The 18,355-nt window shown below is 42.2% G+C and overlaps 1 protein-coding gene across 1 annotated transcript in view; it reads right to left on the bottom strand.

Moving 5' to 3' along the window:
- Positions 1-18,355, bottom strand: part of SEMA3A (semaphorin 3A) — a 353,944-nt gene that overhangs the window by 58,179 nt on the left and 277,410 nt on the right. Inside the window, exons 9-10 of the mRNA XM_077264656.1 lie at positions 18,034-18,103; positions 17,082-17,226 (exon numbers count right to left, since the gene is read on the bottom strand). Of these exons, the coding sequence (XP_077120771.1) occupies positions 17,082-17,226; positions 18,034-18,103 (215 nt within the window). The remainder of the gene's footprint in view (positions 1-17,081; positions 17,227-18,033; positions 18,104-18,355) is intronic.

The raw sequence follows: 18,355 nt of genomic DNA, 5'->3' as shown, positions 1-18,355 counted from the left end.
CAAGTAGGCAGGGTGCATTCAGTGAGTGTAGGGCTTGGCACTGTCCTGGCCTTTCCTGTGGTTTGATTGAGTTTTGGTGATGGTTTTTGCAAGTGCACATTTTTTGGTCTTTTTTTATAAATTATTTAATAAAGGTTAATTTTTAATCTCGTACATATTTTTGGGGGATTCCTTCTGTGAGCAAAAAGGGTTCTTGAATCTCCAGCGTGGATTTTTATAGGGTTTTTGTTGACCAGATAAGTTATCTTGCTATATTCTGCTATTAGTAAGCTGGCCTCTCTTTGCTGAACCTGGTTCATTTCTGTGTTTGTCATTTCCTCTTACCTCACCGTTATTATTTGTGGGGGGCTTGTATCTTGCTTTGGGGTCCCTTTCTCTGGAGGCAAGAGAGGTCTTTGTTTTCTTCTTCTAGGGGTAGTTAGATTCTCCGGCTGGCGCGAGTCATCTAGCGATCACCGTAGGCATGATCCCCGGCTACTTCTAGTGTTGGCGTTAGGAGTAGCTATTTGGTCAACCCAGTTACCACAGCCCTATGAGCTGGATTTTTGTATCTTGCAGACTTACACGTTCCTCTGAGACCCTGTCCACTGGGGTCATAACAGTATGCCAGGCCAGTATTAAATGTTTAATGCATTGCAGAAGTGGGATTATAAGAAAGAAAATTGAGGGTTTTTTTTCCCCTCTCTCATTTTTTTTTTTCTTTTCCCCTTTACCTCAGAGTGGCTTAAGCTTGCTGCAGACATGAATGTCCAGACCTTGATTACAAGTGTGGACCAGCTTGCCGCTCGTGTGCAGGGTATACAAGATTATGTTACTAGAAATCCTAGGTCTGAACCCAAGATTCCGATTCCTGAACTGTTTTCAGGAGACCGATTTAAGTTTAGGAATTTCAGGAATAATTGTAAATTATTTTTGTCCCTGAAACCTTGTTCGTCTGGAGACTCTGCTCAACAAGTAAAAATTGTTATTTCAGTCTTACGGGGTGACCCTCAGGATTGGGCTTTTTCGTTGGCGCCAGGAGATCCGGCATTGGCTGATATTGATGCGTTTTTTCTGGCGCTCGGTTTACTTTATGAGGAACCCAATCTTGAGATTCAGGCAGAGAAAGCCTTGCTGGCTATGTCTCAGGGCCAGGACGAGGCTGAGGTGTATTGCCAAAAATTTCGGAAATGGTCCGTGCTGACACATTGGAACGAGTGTGCACTGGCCGCTAATTTTAGAAATGGCCTTTCTGAGGCCATTAAGAATGTTATGGTGGGTTTTCCCATTCCCACAGGTCTGAATGATACCATGTCCCTGGCTATTCAAATTGACCGGCGGTTGCGGGAGCGCAAAACCGCAAATTCCCTCATGTTGTTGTCTGAACAGACACCTGATGTGATGCAATGTGATAGAAAAACCGCAAATTCCCTCATGGTGTTGTCTGAACGGACACCTGATTTGATGCAATGTGATAGAATCCTGACTAGAAATGAGAGGAAAATTCATAGACGCCGGAATGGCTTGTGCTACTACTGTGGTGATTCTACACATGTTATCTCAGCATGCTCTAAACGTATATCTAAGGTTGTTAGTCCTGTCACCGTTGGTAATTTGCATCCTAAGTTTATTCTGTCTGTAACTTTGATTTGCTCACTGTCATCTTATCCTGTCATGGCGTTTGTAGATTCAGGTGCTGCCCTGAGTCTTATGGATCTCTCATTTGCTAAGCGCTGTGGTTTTATTCTTGAACCATTAGAAAATCCTATCCCTCTTAGGGGTATTGATGCTACGCCATTGGCAGAAAATAAGCCGCAGTATTGGACACAGGTTACCATGTGCATGACTCCTGAACACCGCGAGGTGATACGTTTTCTTGTTCTACATAAAATGCATGATTTGGTTGTTTTGGGGCTGCCATGGTTACAGACCCATAATCCAGTCCTTGACTGGAAGGCTATGTCAGTGTCTAGTTGGGGCTGTCGTGGTATTCATGAGGATTCCCTGCCTGTGTCTATTGCTTCTTCTACGCCTTCGGAAGTTCCGGAGTACTTGTCTGATTATCAGGATGTCTTTAGCGAGTCCAGGTCCAGTGCATTGCCTCCTCATAGGGAATGTGACTGTGCAATAGATTTGATTCCAGGCAGTAAATTTCCTAAGGGAAGACTGTTTAATCTGTCGATACCTGAACATACCGCTATGCGTTCATATATCAAGGAGTCTCTGGAGAAAGGACACATCCGTCCGTCTTCTTCCCCTCTTGGTGCGGGATTCTTTTTTGTGGCTAAAAAGGACGGATCTTTGAGGCCTTGTATTGACTATCGGCTTTTAAATAAGATCACTGTCAAATTTCAGTATCCTTTGCCGCTGTTGTCTGACTTGTTTGCCCGGATTAAAGGTGCCAAGTGGTTTACCAAGATAGACCTTCGTGGTGCGTACAACCTTGTGCGCATTAAGCAAGGGGATGAATGGAAAACCGCATTCAATACGCCCGAAGGTCATTTTGAGTACTTGGTGATGCCTTTTGGGCTCTCTAATGCCCCTTCAGTTTTTCAGTCCTTTATGCATGACATTTTCCGGAACTATCTGGATAAATTTCTGATCGTTTATCTGGATGATATTCTGGTTTTTTCTGATAATTGGGACTCGCATGTGGAGCAGGTCAGGATGGTCTTTAAAATTTTGCGTGAAAATTCTTTGTTTGTCAAGGGCTCAAAGTGTCTTTTTGGTGTACAGAAGGTTCCCTTTTTGGGGTTCATTTTTTCCCCTTCTGCTGTGGAGATGGACCCAGTCAAGGTCCGAGCTATTCTTGATTGGACTCAGCCCTCGTCAGTTAAGAGTCTTCAGAAGTTCTTGGGTTTCGCTAACTTCTACCGTCGTTTTATCGCTAACTTTTCTAGCATTGTGAAACCTTTGACGGATATGACCAAGAAGGGCTCCGATGTGGTTAATTGGGCTCCTGCTGCCGTGGAGGCTTTCCAGGAGTTGAAACGTCGGTTTACTTCGGCGCCTGTTTTGTGCCAGCCTGATGTCTCGCTTCCCTTTCAAGTTGAGGTGGATGCTTCAGAGATTGGAGCAGGGGCCGTTTTGTCGCAGAGAGGCCCTGGTTGCTCTGTTATGAGACCTTGCGCCTTTTTCTCTAGGAAGTTTTCGCCTGCGGAGCGAAATTATGATGTGGGCAATCGGGAGTTGTTGGCCATGAAATGGGCATTTGAGGAGTGGCGTCATTGGCTCGAGGGTGCTAAGCATCGTGTGGTGGTCTTGACTGATCACAAAAATCTGATGTATCTCGAGTCTGCTAAACGCCTGAATCCTAGACAGGCCCGCTGGTCATTGTTTTTCTCCCGATTTGACTTTTTTGTCTCGTATTTACCAGGTTCAAAGAATGTGAAGGCCGATGCTCTTTCCAGGAGCTTTGTGCCTGATGCTCCTGGAGTCGCTGAACCTGTTGGTATTCTTAAGGATGGTATTATCTTGTCAGCTATTTCTCCTGATCTGCGACGTGTGTTGCAGAGATTTCAGGCTGATAGGCCTGATTCTTGTCCACCTGACAGACTGTTTGTGCCTGATAAGTGAACCAGCAGAGTCATTTCCGAGGTTCATTCCTCGGTGTTGGCAGGTCACCCAGGAATTTTTGGCACCAGAGATCTGGTGGCCAGATCCTTTTGGTGGCCTTCCTTGTCTAGGGATGTGCGGTCATTTGTACAGTCCTGTGGGACTTGTGCTCGAGCTAAGCCTTGCTGTTCTCGTGCCAGCGGGTTGCTCTTGCCTTTGCCTGTCCCTAAGAGACCTTGGACACATATCTCCATGGATTTCATTTCTGATCTTCCGGTGTCTCAGGGCATGTCTGTTATCTGGGTGATATGTGATCGCTTCTCCAAGATGGTCCATTTGGTTCCTTTGCCTAAACTGCCTTCCTCTTCCGATCTGGTTCCTGTGTTTTTCCAGAACGTGGTTCGTTTGCACGGCATCCCTGAGAATATTGTGTCAGACAGAGGATCCCAGTTCGTTTCCAGATTCTGGCGATCCTTTTGTAGTAGGATGGGCATTGACTTGTCGTTTTCGTCTGCTTTCCATCCTCAGACTAATGGGCAGACGGAGCGAACTAATCAGACTTTGGAGGCTTATTTGAGGTGTTTTGTCTCTGCTGATCAGGACGATTGGGTGACCTTCTTGCCGTTAGCTGAGTTTGCCCTTAATAATCGGGCTAGTTCCGCCACCTTGGTTTCGCCGTTTTTCTGCAACTCTGGTTTCCACCCTCGTTTTTCTTCGGGTCATGTGGAACCTTCTGACTGCCCTGGGGTGGATTCTGTGGTGGATAGGTTGCAGCGGATCTGGAATCTTGTGGTGGACAACTTGAAGTTGTCACAGGAGAGGGCTCAGCGCTTTGCCAACCTCCGCCGCGGTGTGGGTCCCCGACTACGTGTTGGGGATTTGGTATGGCTTTCTTCCCGCTTTGTTCCTATGAAGGTTTCCTCTCCCAAATTTAAACCTCGTTTTATTGGTCCTTACAAGATATTGGAAATTCTTAATCCTGTATCCTTTCGCCTGGATCTACCTGTGTCGTTTGCTATCCACAACGTGTTTCATAGGTCCTTGTTGCGGCGGTACGTTGTGCCTGTGGTTCCTTCTGCTGAGCCTCCTGCTCCGGTGTTGGTTGAGGGCGAGTTGGAGTATGTGGTGGAGAAGATCTTGGATTCTCGTCTCTCCAGGCGGAGGCTTCAGTACCTGGTCAAGTGGAAGGGCTATGGTCAGGAAGATAATTCCTGGGTGGTCGCCTCTGATGTTCATGCGGCCGATTTAGTTCGTGCCTTTCACGCCGCTCATCCTGATCGCCCTGGTGGTCGTGGTGAGGGTTCGGTGACCCCTCACTAAAGGGGGGGTGCTGTTGTGATTTTGCTTTTTGCTCCCTCTAGTGGTCATTAGTGATTTGACTCTGGAGCGTCTGTCTTTTCCTATATCCTCACCTGGGCCGTTGGTTCAGGGGCGTTGCTGTATAGGCTCCCTGGACCTTCAGTTCAATGCCTGGCATCGTTGAAATCAGAGCTAATCTGTTGTGCTCTTGTCCACTGATCCTGGTTCCTGTGTGTTTAAGCTAAGTCTGCTTCTTTGCTTTTTGCTTTTGTTTTGTTTGGTATTTTTGTCCAGCTTGTTCCTATCTGTATCCTGACCTTTGCTGGAAGCTCTAGGGGGCTGGTGTTCTCCCCCCGGACCGTTAGACGGTTCGGGGGTTCTTGAATCTCCAGCGTGGATTTTTATAGGGTTTTTGTTGACCAGATAAGTTATCTTGCTATATTCTGCTATTAGTAAGCTGGCCTCTCTTTGCTGAACCTGGTTCATTTCTGTGTTTGTCATTTCCTCTTACCTCACCGTTATTATTTGTGGGGGGCTTGTATCTTGCTTTGGGGTCCCTTTCTCTGGAGGCAAGAGAGGTCTTTGTTTTCTTCTCCTAGGGGTAGTTAGATTCTCCGGTTGGCGCGAGTCATCTAGCGATCACCGTAGGCATGATCCCCGGCTACTTCTAGTGTTGGCGTTAGGAGTAGCTATTTGGTCAACCCAGTTACCACAGCCCTATGAGCTGGATTTTTGTATCTTGCAGACTTACACGTTCCTCTGAGACCCTGTCCACTGGGGTCATAACAGTTGAGCAGCATATTCATTACTGTAATGAGCGGTACTATGTGACCGCTCAGTACAGGAAGAAGCTGGGGAGCCAGGGACTGCGCAAGGAGCAGGTGAGTATAATTAGACAGCCCCCTCTCCCCCTCCCCTGCCGACCCCTGGGTATGACTCGAGTATAAACCGAGAGGGGGACTTTCAGCCCCCAAAAAAGGGGCTGAAAATCTCGGCTTATACTCGAGTATATACGGTATATATGTATGTGTGTATGTGTGTGCATCTCGTCAAAACCAAAATTCATGTTAAGGGTATGTGCACACATTGCGGATTTACTGCGGATACGCAGCGTTTTTTTCCGTGCTGAAACGCTGCAGATCCGCAAGTGATTTACAGTACAATGTAAATCAATGGGAAAAAAAATGCTTTGGTAATGGTGCTGAAAATTCTGCATGGTAAAGCTGCGGATTAAAAGAAGGAGCATGTCACTTCTTTTGTGCAGATCTGCAGCGTTTTTTGTACCCATTCCATTATAGAAATCCACAGGGGTAAAAAAAACATGAAATTTGCACTAAATCCACATAAAAAAGCAGCAAATCCACACAAAAAAATTCCAGAGGCAAATCCGCAACGTGTGCACATACCCTTAGTTGTATTTGTCTATATTTGCCCCCTTTTCACATGTAAAGCGCCATGGAATAAATGGCACTATAAAAATGTACAATAATAATAATAAAAAATAATAATTTCTGAGACCTGGACCTATTTTATTTTTTCATAAATAAAACTGTGCGAGGGTTTCCTTTTGTGTGCACCAAGGTGATGGTTATATTGATATAATTTTGGAGAACATACAGTGGCATGTAAAATTTTGGACTCCCCTAGTCAAAATTACTGTTATTGGGGACAGTTAACCCTTTAATCCCATATGACGTACTATCCCGTCGAGGTGGGGTGGGCCTTAATTCCCATCGATGGGATAGTACGTCATATGCGATCGGCCACGCTCACGGGGGGAGCGCGGCTGATCGCGGCCGGGTGTCAGCTGACTATCACAGCTGACATCCAGCACTATGTGCCAGGAGCGGTCACGGACATTAACCCCTGGCACACTGTGATCAAACATGATCGCAGCGTTCCGGCGTTATAGGGAAGCATCGCGCAGGGAGGGGGCTCCCTGTGTGCTTCCCTGAGACCCTCGGAGCAACGCGATGTGATCGCGTTGCTCTGAGGGTCTCTTACCTCCTATCCCTGCAGGCCCTGGATCCAAAATGGCCACGGGGCTGCATCTGGGTCCTGCAGGGATTACTTCCGGGTCCAGTGCAGGTGCTGGTAAGCCTGCAGCGCTGTCAGTCAGATCGCTGATCTGACAGAGTGCTGTGCAAACTGTCAGATCAGCAATCTGTGATATCCCCCCTGGGACAAAGTAAAAAATAAAATTCCACATGTGTAAAAAAAAATAAATTCCTAAATAAAGAAAAAATATATATATTATTCCCATAAATACATTTCTTTATCTAAATAATAATGAAAAACAATAAAAGTACACATATTTAGTATCGCCACGTCCGTAATGACCCAACCTATAAAATGGTCCCACTAGATAACCCCTTCAGTGAACACCATAAGAAAAAAAAAACGAGCCAAAAAACAACGCTTTATTATCATACCGCTGAACAAAAAGTGGTATAACACGCGATCAAAAAGATGGATATAAATAACCATGGTACTGCTGAATATGTCATCTTGTCCCGTAAAAAACAAGCTACAATACAGCATCATAAGCAAAAAAATAAAAAAGTTATATTTCTCAGAATAAAGCGATGCCAAAATAATTATTTTTTCTATAAAATAGCTTTTATCGTATAAAAGCGCCAAAACATAAAAAAATGATATAAATGAGATATCGCTGTAATCATACTGACCCGACGAATAAAACTGCTTTATCAATTTTACCAAACGTGGAACGGTATAAACGCCTCCCCCAAAAGAAATTCATGAATAGCTGATTTTTGGTCATTCAGCCTCACAAAAATCAGAATAAAAAGCGATCAAAAAATGTCATGTGCCCGAAAATGTTACCAATAAAAATGTCAACTCGTCCCGCAAAAAACAAGACCTCATATGACTCTGTGGACCAAAATATGAAAAAATTATAGGTCTCAAAATGTGGAGACACAAAAACTTTTTTGCTATAAAAAGCGTCTTTTAGTGTGTGACAGCTGCCAATCATAAAAATCCGATATAAAAAAACACTATAAAAGTAAATCAAACCCCCCTTCATCACCCCATTAGTTAGGGAAAAATAATAAAATTTAAAAAATGTATTTATTTCCTTTTCCCATTAGGATTAGGGTTAGGTGTTGTGAAATTGGATTTTGGGCTCCCCCGGTGGCCACTGGTGGAATTGAACTGGTGTGCATCATCCTCTCTGTTCACCTGTTTCCATCAGGATGTGGGAGTCGCTATTTAGCCTTGCTCCTCTGTCACTTCCATGCCGGTCATCATTGTAATCAGAAGCCTTTCTGTGCATGTTCCTGCTGCTAGACAACTCCCAGCTAAGTTGGACTTAGTCCTTGTTTGTTTTTGCATTTTGTTCCAGTTCACAGCTGTAGTTTCGTTTCTGTGTCTGGAAAGCTCTTGTGATCTGAAATTGCCACTCTGATGTTATGAGTTAATACTAGAGTCTTAAAGTAATTTCAGGATGGTATTTTGATAGGGTTTTCAGCTGACCATGAAAGTGCCCTTTCTGTCTTCCTGCTATCTAGTAAGCGGACCTCAATTTTGCTAAACCTATTTTCATACTACGTTTGTCATTTCATCTAAAATCACCGCCAATATTTGTGGGGGCCTCTGTCTGCCTTTCGGGGAAATTTCTCTAGAGGTGAGCCAGGACTATATTTTCCTCTGCCAGGATTAGTTAGTCCTCCGGCCGGCGCTGGGCGTCTAGGGATAAAACGCAGGCTACGCTACCCGGCTACTGTTAGTTGTGCGGCAGGTTTAGTTCATGGTCAGTTTAGTTTCCATCCTTCCAAGAGCTAGTTCGTATGTTTGCTGGGCTATGTTCTCTTGCCATTGAGAACCATAACAGTTAGGGTTAGGTCTAGGGTTAGAGTTAGGGCTAGGGTTAGAGTTAGGGCTAGGGTTAGAGTTAGGGCTAGGGTTAGAGTTAGGGCTAGGGTTAGGGCTAGGGTTAGGGTTAGGGCTAGGGCTAGGGTTAGGGTTAGTTCTAGGGTTAGGGTTAGGGCTAGAATTAGGGTTAGGGCTAGGGTTAGGGCTAGGGTTAGGGTTGGGGCTAGGGTTGGAGCTAAATTTAGGGTTAGGGTTGGGGCTAAAGTTAGGGTTAGGGTTGGGGCTAAAGTTAGGGTTAGGATTACATTTACGGTTGGGATTAGGGATAGGGGTGTGTCAGGGTTAGGGGTGTGGTTAGGGTTACCATTGGGATTAGGGTTAGGGGTGTGTTTGGATTAGGGTTTCAGGTAGAACAGCAGAGGTCCCAGAAGATTGGAGAAGGGCACATGTTGTCCCTATCTTCAAAGCTGAAGAAGAAGATGGAGCCAGGAAATTACAGGCTAATGAGCCTTACTTCCATACCAGAAAAGATCTTTGAACAAATTATTAAACAACATGTATGTAAGTACTTGGCTAAGAATACAGTAAATAACCAAAGCCAGCATGGGTTTGTATTAAACAACTCATGCCAGACTAATCTAATTATCATCTATGATGGAATCACTGACTGGGTAGATCAAGGAAATGTGGTAGATATTGTATATCTTGACTTCAGCAAAGCATTTGATAAAGTGTCTCATGCTATCCTTATTGAAAAAATGACCAAGTATGGCATTGACAAGGCTGCGGTTCATAACTGGCTCAGTGATCTAAGGGTACTGTCACACTCTGCAACTTTCCAATGATCACGACCAGCGATACGACCTGGCCGTGATCGTTGGAAAGTCGTTGTGTGGTCGCTGGAGAGCTGTCACACAGACCGCTCTCCAGCGACCAACGATGCCGAAGGCCCCGGGTAACCAGGGTAAACATCGGGTTACTAAGCGCGGCCCTGCGCTTAGTAACCCGATGTTTACCCTGGTTACCATCGTAAAAGTAAAAAAAAACAAACCGTACATACTCACATTCCGGTGTCCGTCAGGTCCCTTGCAGTCTGCTTCCCGCACTGACTGAGTGCCGCCGTAAAGTGAAAGCAGATCACAGCGGTGACGTCACCGCTGTGCTCTGCTCTTACATTCCGGCCGGCAGTCAGTCAGTGCAGGAAGCAGACTGCAAGGGACCTGACGGACACCGGAATGTGAGTATGTACGGTTTTTTTTTTTTTACTTTTACGATGGTAACCAGGGTACACATCGGGTTACTAAGCGCGGCCCTGCGCTTAGTAACCCGATGTTTACCCTGGTTACAAGCGAACGCATCGATGGATCGGTGTCACACACACCGATCCAATGATGACAGTGGGAGATCCAGCGACGAAAGAAAGTTCCAAACGATCTGCTACGACGTACGATTCTCAGCAGGGTCCCTGATCGTTGCTGCGTGTCAGACACAGCGATATCATATGGATATTGCTGGAATGTCACGGATCGTACCGTCGTAGCGACAAAAGTGCCACTGTGTGACAGTACCCTAACTCTAAGAGTGGCAATAAATGTTTTCACATCCAATTGAAAGAGTGTTTCAAGTGGAGCACCACAAGGCTCTGTCCTGGACCCAGTGTTGTTCAACATTTGTATAAATGATTTAGAAAAAGGAACGGATAGTTAAGTAAGACTAAGAAAAGCTAGGAGGGCTATTTAACACTAGTGAAGACAGAGAAAGGATTAAGAAGCATCTAGATAAGCTTGAACAATGGGCAGCGACTAATAGAATGGTATATAACAGGGAGAAAAAGACTTGTGTATACTAATAGATCACAGACTGCACATGAGTCAACAGTGTGATGCTGCAGCAAAAAGGCAAATACAGTTATATTTTGGTTCTGGGCACCACATTTTAAAAAAGACATTGAAAAACTGGAGCAAGTTCAGAGAAGAGCTAAAAGGATGGTGCGCGGACTGCAAAGTATGTCCTACAAGAAAAGATTAAAGGTTTTTGGAATGTTTAGCTTGCAAAAAGGAAGACAGAGGAGACTTAATGGCTGTCTACAAATATGTGAAGGGATGTTACAGTGTAGATGAATCATCCTCATTCTAATTTTACATGGAAAAGGAGAAGCAATGGAATGAAACTGAAAGGGAGAAGATACAGATTAGATATTAGAAAAAACTTTTTGATAGTGAGGGTGACCAATGAGTGGAACAGGTTGCCACAAGAGGTGGGGAGTTCTCCTTCAATGGCAGTCTTCAAACAGAGGCTGGACAGACATCTGTCTGAGACGGTTTAGTGAATCATGGTGGTTGGGGTTGAACATCATGAACCTGGGGGTCCTTTCAAACTAACATTCTATGTTTCTATGAGTGCGGTAACTAAAAAAACTGCAGTGGATTTAATAATATTATATTTGATACATCAAACTTTTATTGACATTGCAGTACTATACATCTAGCTATATCTATATATCTATGGTAAAATGTGGGTGAATTAATATTTATTTTCAATATTATTTAAACAAATAATATTTTTTACTTTAGTTTTTAGTTCCATTAGCGCACATGAACTTGTGATCACCTTTTAACTGCAATAGTATGTTACACTACTATATTGCAGTACATAGCTAAATTGCCATTCTCCTGTGAAGCCCAGCTGCCGGCTGGATTTCATAGGAGGACCATCATGGCCCCCATTGGGGCTTTCAGATAGCTATCTAAATGCTGCATTTAAAGGGAACCTGTCACCCCCAAAATCGAAGGTGAGCTAAGCCAATCAGCATCAGGGGCTTATATACAGTATTCTGGAATGCTGTAGATAAGCCCCCGATGTATCCTAAAAGATGAGAAAAAGAGGTTATATTATACTCACCCGGGGGCGGTCCCGGTCTGATCCAATGGGTGTCGCGGTCCGGTCCGGCGCCTCCTATCTTCATCAGATGATGTCCTCTTCTTGTCTTCACGCTGCAGCTCCGGTGCAGGCGTACTTTGTCTGCCCTTTTGATATCTCGGGAGATATCATTCACAAAGTCTTGAAAAATGGCAGGGGCATTACAGAGCCCGAAGGGCATCACCAGGTATTCATAGTGCCCATCCCTGGTGTTAAATGCCGTCTTCCATTCATCCCCCTCATGGATGCGAATCAGGTTGTAAGCACCCTGCAGATCTAGTTTAGTAAATACTCTCTGACCTTTCCCGGCACCTGCACACTGGGCAGACAAAGTACGCCTGCTCTGGAGCTGCAGCGTGAAGACAAGAAGAGGACGTCATTGCAAGAAGTTGGGAGGCGCTGGACCAGAACGCGACACACACCGCAGCGGGACCGCCCCTGGTTGAGTATAATCTAACCTCTTTTTCTCATCTTTTAGGATACATCGGGGGCTTATCTACAGCATTCCAGAATGCTGTGGATAAGCCCCTGATGCTGGTGGGCTTAGCTCACCTTTGATTTTGGGGATGACAGGTTCCCTTTAAATGACTAACAGCAGCAATCTGAGTTTGCTGTAGTCATTGAGGTTACAGGCACATACTGACAGTTAGGCCGGCGTCACACTAGGCATATGAAAATACGGTCCATTTTTTACAGCCTTAATACGCAGAAATGTTCCCAAAATAGTGATCCGTATGTCATCCGTAGGCAGGGTGCGGCAGCGTATTTTGCGCATGTCATCCTCCGAATGTAATCTGTACTGCAATATTTTCTCGCAGGCTTGCAAAACCGACATACAATGGATCCATGGGCTCAAATATTCGTTAAAACATATATACTGTCTATATATATATGTATATATATATATATATATATATATATATATATATATATATATATATATATATATATATCAGTGAGACATATGTATATATATTTATACTGTATTTATATTTAATTCAGCGCTAGATAGCAGAAAAGCCGGTAATTCAATTGCCGGCTTTTCCTATCTCCTTCACAAACCCGACAGGATATGAGACATGGTTTACATACAGTAAACCATCTCATATCCCTTCTTTTATTACATATTCCTCTTTACTAATGTAAGAAGTGTCTTGTTGTCAAATTTGGGGGCTCTAGCTATTAAATTAAAGGGTTAAATCGCGGGAAAAACTGGCGTGGGCTCCCGTGCAATTTTCTCCACCAGAGTGGGAAAGCCAGTGACTGAGGGCAGATATTAATAGCCTAGAGAGGGACCATGGTTATTGCCCCCCCCCCCTGGCTAAAAACATCTGCCCCCAGCCACCCCAGAAAAGGCACATCTGTAAAGATGCACCTATTCTGGCACTCAGCCTCTCTCTTCCCACTCCCGTGTAGCGGTGGGATATGGGGTAATGAAGGGTTAATGTCACCTTGCTATTGTAAGGTGACATTAAGCCAGGTTAATAATGGAGAAGCGTCAATTATGACACCTATCCATTATTAATCCAATAGTACGAAATGGTTAATAAAACACACACACATTATTAAAAAATGTTTTAATGAAATAAAGACACATGATGTTTTAATATTTTATTATACTCATAATCCACCTGAAGACTCTTGTCACCTGAAATAAAGTTAAACAAAACAAACAACAACATTCCATACCTTCCGTCGTTCAGTCTTGTCCCATGCTGTAAATCTATCTGAAGGGGTTAAATCATTTTACACCCAGAAGCTCTGCTAATGCAGCTGTGCTCCTGTCTGTAAAACTTGGTGAATGAATGGAATGCAGGGGAATGTACTGTAGTTACCTCAAGTCACAGTGATGCGCCCTCTGCTGGATGAACTCATATGAACTTGAGCCTGTGATCTTTTCAGAATATTTTCCCAGGCTCGAGTTCATAAGAGTTCATCCAGCAGAGGGCGCATCACCGCGACTCGAGGTAACTACAGTACATTCCCCTGCATTCCATTCATTCACCAAGTTTTACAGACAGGAGCACAGCTGCATTAGCAGAACTCCTGGGTGTAAAATGATTTAACCCCTTCAGATGGATTTACAGCATGGGACTAGACTGAACGACAGAAGGTATGGAATATTGTTGTTTGTTTTGTTTAACTTTATTTCAGGTGACAAGGGTCTTCAGGTGGATTAAGAGTATAGTAAAATATTAAAACAACATGTGTCTTTATTTTATTAAAATACTTTTTAATAATGTGTGTGTGTTTTATGAACCATTTCGTACTATTGGATTAATAATGGATAGGTGTCATAATTGATGCCTCTCCATTATTAACCTGGCTTAATGTCACCTTACAATAGCAAGGTGACATTAACCCTTCATTACCCCATATCCCACTGCTACACGGGAGTGGGAAGAGAGAGGCTAAGTGCCAGAATAGGTGCATCTTTACAGATGTGCCTTTTCTGGGGTGGCTGGGGGCAGATGTTTTTAGCCAGGGGGGGCCAATAACCATGGTCCCTTTCTAGGCTATTAATATCTGCCCTCAGTCACTGGCTTTCCCACTCTGGTGGAGAAAATTGCACGGAGCCCATGCCAATTTTTTCCAGGATTTAACCCTTTAATTTAATAGGTAGAGACCCTAAATTTTACACAGAGACACTTGTTACATTAGTAAAGAGGAATATGTAATAAAAGAATGGATATGAGATGGTTTACTGTATGTAAACCATGTCTCATATTCCTGTCGGGTTTGAGAAGGAGAGAGGGAAAGCCGGCAATTGAATTACCGGCTTTTCTGCTATCTAGCGCTGAATTAAACATAAATATATATATATATATATATATATATATATATATATATATATATATATATATATATATATATATATATATATATATACACTCACCGGCCACTTTATTAGGTACACCATGCTAGTAACGGGTTGGACCCCTTTTGCCTTCAGAACTGCCTCAATTCTTCGTGGCATAGATTCAACAAGGTGCTGGAAGCATTCCTCAGAGATTTTGGTCCATATTGACATGATGGCATCACACAGTTGCCGCAGATTTGTCGGCTGCACATCCCAAAGATGCTCCATACAAGGCAGGATGGATCCATGCTTTCATGTTGTTTACGCCAAATTCTGACCCTACCATCCGAATGTCGCAGCAGAAATCGAGACTCATCAGACCAAGCAACGTTTTTCCAATCTTCTACTGTCCAATTTCGATGAGCTTGTGCAAATTGTAGCCTCAGTTTCCTGTTCTTAGCTGAAAGGAGTGGTACCCGGTGTGGTCTTCTGCTGCTGTAGCCCATCTGCCTCAAAGTTCGACGCACTGTGCGTTCAGAGATGCTCTTAGGCCTACCTTGGTTGTAACGGGTGGCGATTTGAGTCACTGTTGCCTTTCTATCAGCTCGAACCAGTCTGCCCATTCTCCTCTGACCTCTGGCATCAACAAGGCATTTCCGCCCACAGAACTGCCGCTCACTGGATTTTTTTTCTTTTTCGGGCCATTCTCTGTAAACCCTAGAGATGGTTGTGCGTGAAAATCCCAGTAGATCAGCAGTTTCTGAAATACTCAGACCAGCCCTTCTGGCACCAACAACCCTGCCACGTTCAAAGGCACTCAAATCACCTTTCTTCCCCATACTGATGCTCGGTTTGAACTGCAGGAGATTGTCTTGACCATGTCTACATGCCTAAATGCACTGAGTTGCCGCCATGTGATTGGCTGATTAGAAATTGTGTTAACAAGAAGTTGGACAGGTGTACCTAATAAAGTGGCCAGTGAGTGTATATATATATATATATATATATATATATATATATATATATATATATATATATATGTGTGTGTCTCACTGACATATATATATACCTATTCTATGTGTACACATTTATTCTACCTATTCTATTCTATTCAGTCAGTGTGATTTTACTGTACACCGCACTGAATTGCTGGCTTTTCTAGAGAACACCGCTGCATACTTCTCACAAGTCACATGCATGGTCCGTAATTTTCTCACCCCCATAGACTTTCATTGGCGTATTTTTTGCACAATACGCTGACAAACGCAGCATGCTGCGATTTTCTATGGCCGTACAAGACCGTATAATATGGATCCGTAAAATACGGCAGATAGGAGCTGGGCCATAGAGAATCATTGTACCATATGCAATCCATATTTTCTGCGCATCTCATACGTCCGTAAAACATGCCAGTGTGACATCGGCCTCACAGGTACATACTGGCTGTTCCTGAGCCAGACAAAAAATCAGGTATCTGGTTTTGCTTTGTTTTTTTGTGCCAAAACCTGATCCTTTAGAATAGGACTAAACTTTATCAGCATGCAAAAGAGACAAATCTAGCATGCCAAAACTACAGCAAAAAGCACAATAAAAGTTTAGGAAAACATGCTTCTTTTCTGCAGCTTTTTTCCTGCCAAGAGATCCGGTCTTTCTGCAGAAAAAAACATCTAGTGTGAACTTCCACCAACTTTATTAGCCTTTATTCGAACAATAAGCATTATACACAATATATGTGGAGTCATTCTTGTAAGTGTACACAAATCAACATCCCAGATATTCATAGAAAAAGTTACAGAAAAGTTACAAAAGTTACTATGATAAAAAAAAAATCAAAATAACACCAACATTAACATTTCCTGTACTCAAACTAATTGACATAGAGGCAACTATTAATGTGTCTTACTGAAGAGTATTTGGTTTCCAGTTAAATATATTATAGGTCTCTTTCCCATTAAACTCATGTTACAAAGTGATATACAATATAATAAGATATCTACTTGATGTGAGAATAACAAATTCTTCTTGTTTGGTATAGAACAGACTATAAAATTTATTTTCCAAACAGGCTCAAAATTGAAGTATACATTTCTCAAGAAAATACAACAGAGAACTAAATCGATCATCTTTGTTTTAACCTTGATCTAAGTGTTATTAATATTTAAATAGCAAATGGAATAAAAATCAATATGGTCACAAACAAGCTAGTGTTACCCTCCAACAGATTTCGAAGTTCACACATTCTATGAATTGATCTACGATCACAACATTAAATTATTTCATTTCGCTAGTAATTAAATTCTTAAAAGTTGCTTTGATTTTGACAGGAGCAACAACATTTTTATTTAGAAAACACAACTACATGTGTGTCACTAAAAATATTTAAAAGTATTCACTCCTCTGATCTTTTTTATTTATGTTGCTTTCTAGTAAAACTCTTACTTTACTATTTAAAAATTGTATAAAACGGAATTTCTACAGGATGCAAAGTGATATTTGCATCACTATTTGATATTTGCTTCTACAGGATGCAAAGTGAATAAATTACTATGAAAACAATTTCAGATTTGAAAGTTACAAGTGAAGCAAATACTTATTTATTTCAAGCATAAATTTCAACTACATACACATACAGTATGCTTGTATTCTTTGATGTACACAGTTCAATTTGACATGCACATTATACGAAGCTACTTACTGTTCCAGGTCTGGGATAAGGAACTCTTCCTTGATAAGGAACCCACTGAAAATTTGGACCATCTCTGTGAGCATATGGACCCAAAAATACTCTTCGAACATCAGACAAGCTGTACATACACACAGCCGAACCCTTAAATACATTGCTAGAAAAATTAAAAAAAAAGTAATATTCATTAGGTAACAATACCATGAGAGACGTATACCCTAAGCTTTCTATGAATTTTGTTCAGATTTTAAATTTTTCATAGACCAATTCAATACGCTATCACAACATGTTAGCAAAACCCTTGACAGGACACAATTCACATCACAACTACTTGGAGGCACACATATAGACAAATATAGCATATATATCTCTTGACAGAGTATCTTCTATTGTAAATAGAGTTTTTGCTTTCAAATCTGGTCATCTTTTGCAACTCATCTCTACATATGTCGAGCCAAGAAGAAATTTACAGAAGGCTACACTTCCACCAATATTTTTTTTAAGTGATACAAATTCAAACTGAAATCTCACTGTATCAACATAAATGAAAATTAAAATTATTAGGTAAAGTTTATATCCATCAAAGAGATGGCACATTGCAAAGATATGCAATTAGTTTATGATCAATGGGCTCCCATCTGAATGGGGACTTGCCAAAGATTTTAATTAGTGAATGGCAGGGAGAGCCACTGCATGTAGAAAAAAACTATAGCAGGAATGTAGAGCTTCTGAACCCCTGCATCTCTTTCAACGGGAAGATTGGTGTCTCACCAGTCAAACTCTAGGATTAGAAAGTGAGGTCAGATTTTAGCAATCTGCATCATTTTTTTGACATGCAAATAACCCTTTAAACTTATCTAATCTGTAAAATCTGCCCATGTTTCAGTGTTATCATGACCAACATGTACACAACAGATAAAATATTTGAGACATGCTGAATCAATTAGAGGAGAGCATAATATACCTTGAAGTTGTGAAAACTGCATAAACAACTGGATTCTTTGGGTCTTTGGAGTTCATTAAATACACATCCTCTATAGCAAATGAAAAAATATATATATTACATACTTTTTTAATAGAATTACAAAATGTAATACAGATTGAGAAAACAAATCAGAAAATGAAAGTCTTCGCAGGACAACAATTTGGTAAAATTTTGGCAAAAGTAAAAAGATAATGTATATACAAGTACGATAATTATCCTTATTTACCTAATGATAAGTGGTAGAATTGTAGAATATAGAGATTGCCAACATCTTGATTAGCAGATGCAGCATTCAATTCCA

This window comes from Ranitomeya variabilis, chromosome 5 (genome assembly GCF_051348905.1).
Source record: "Ranitomeya variabilis isolate aRanVar5 chromosome 5, aRanVar5.hap1, whole genome shotgun sequence".
Lineage (NCBI taxonomy): Eukaryota > Metazoa > Chordata > Amphibia > Anura > Dendrobatidae > Ranitomeya > Ranitomeya variabilis.
The sequence above is the reverse complement of the archived record's forward strand: the minus strand, read 5'-3'. Positions and strand labels throughout refer to the sequence as shown.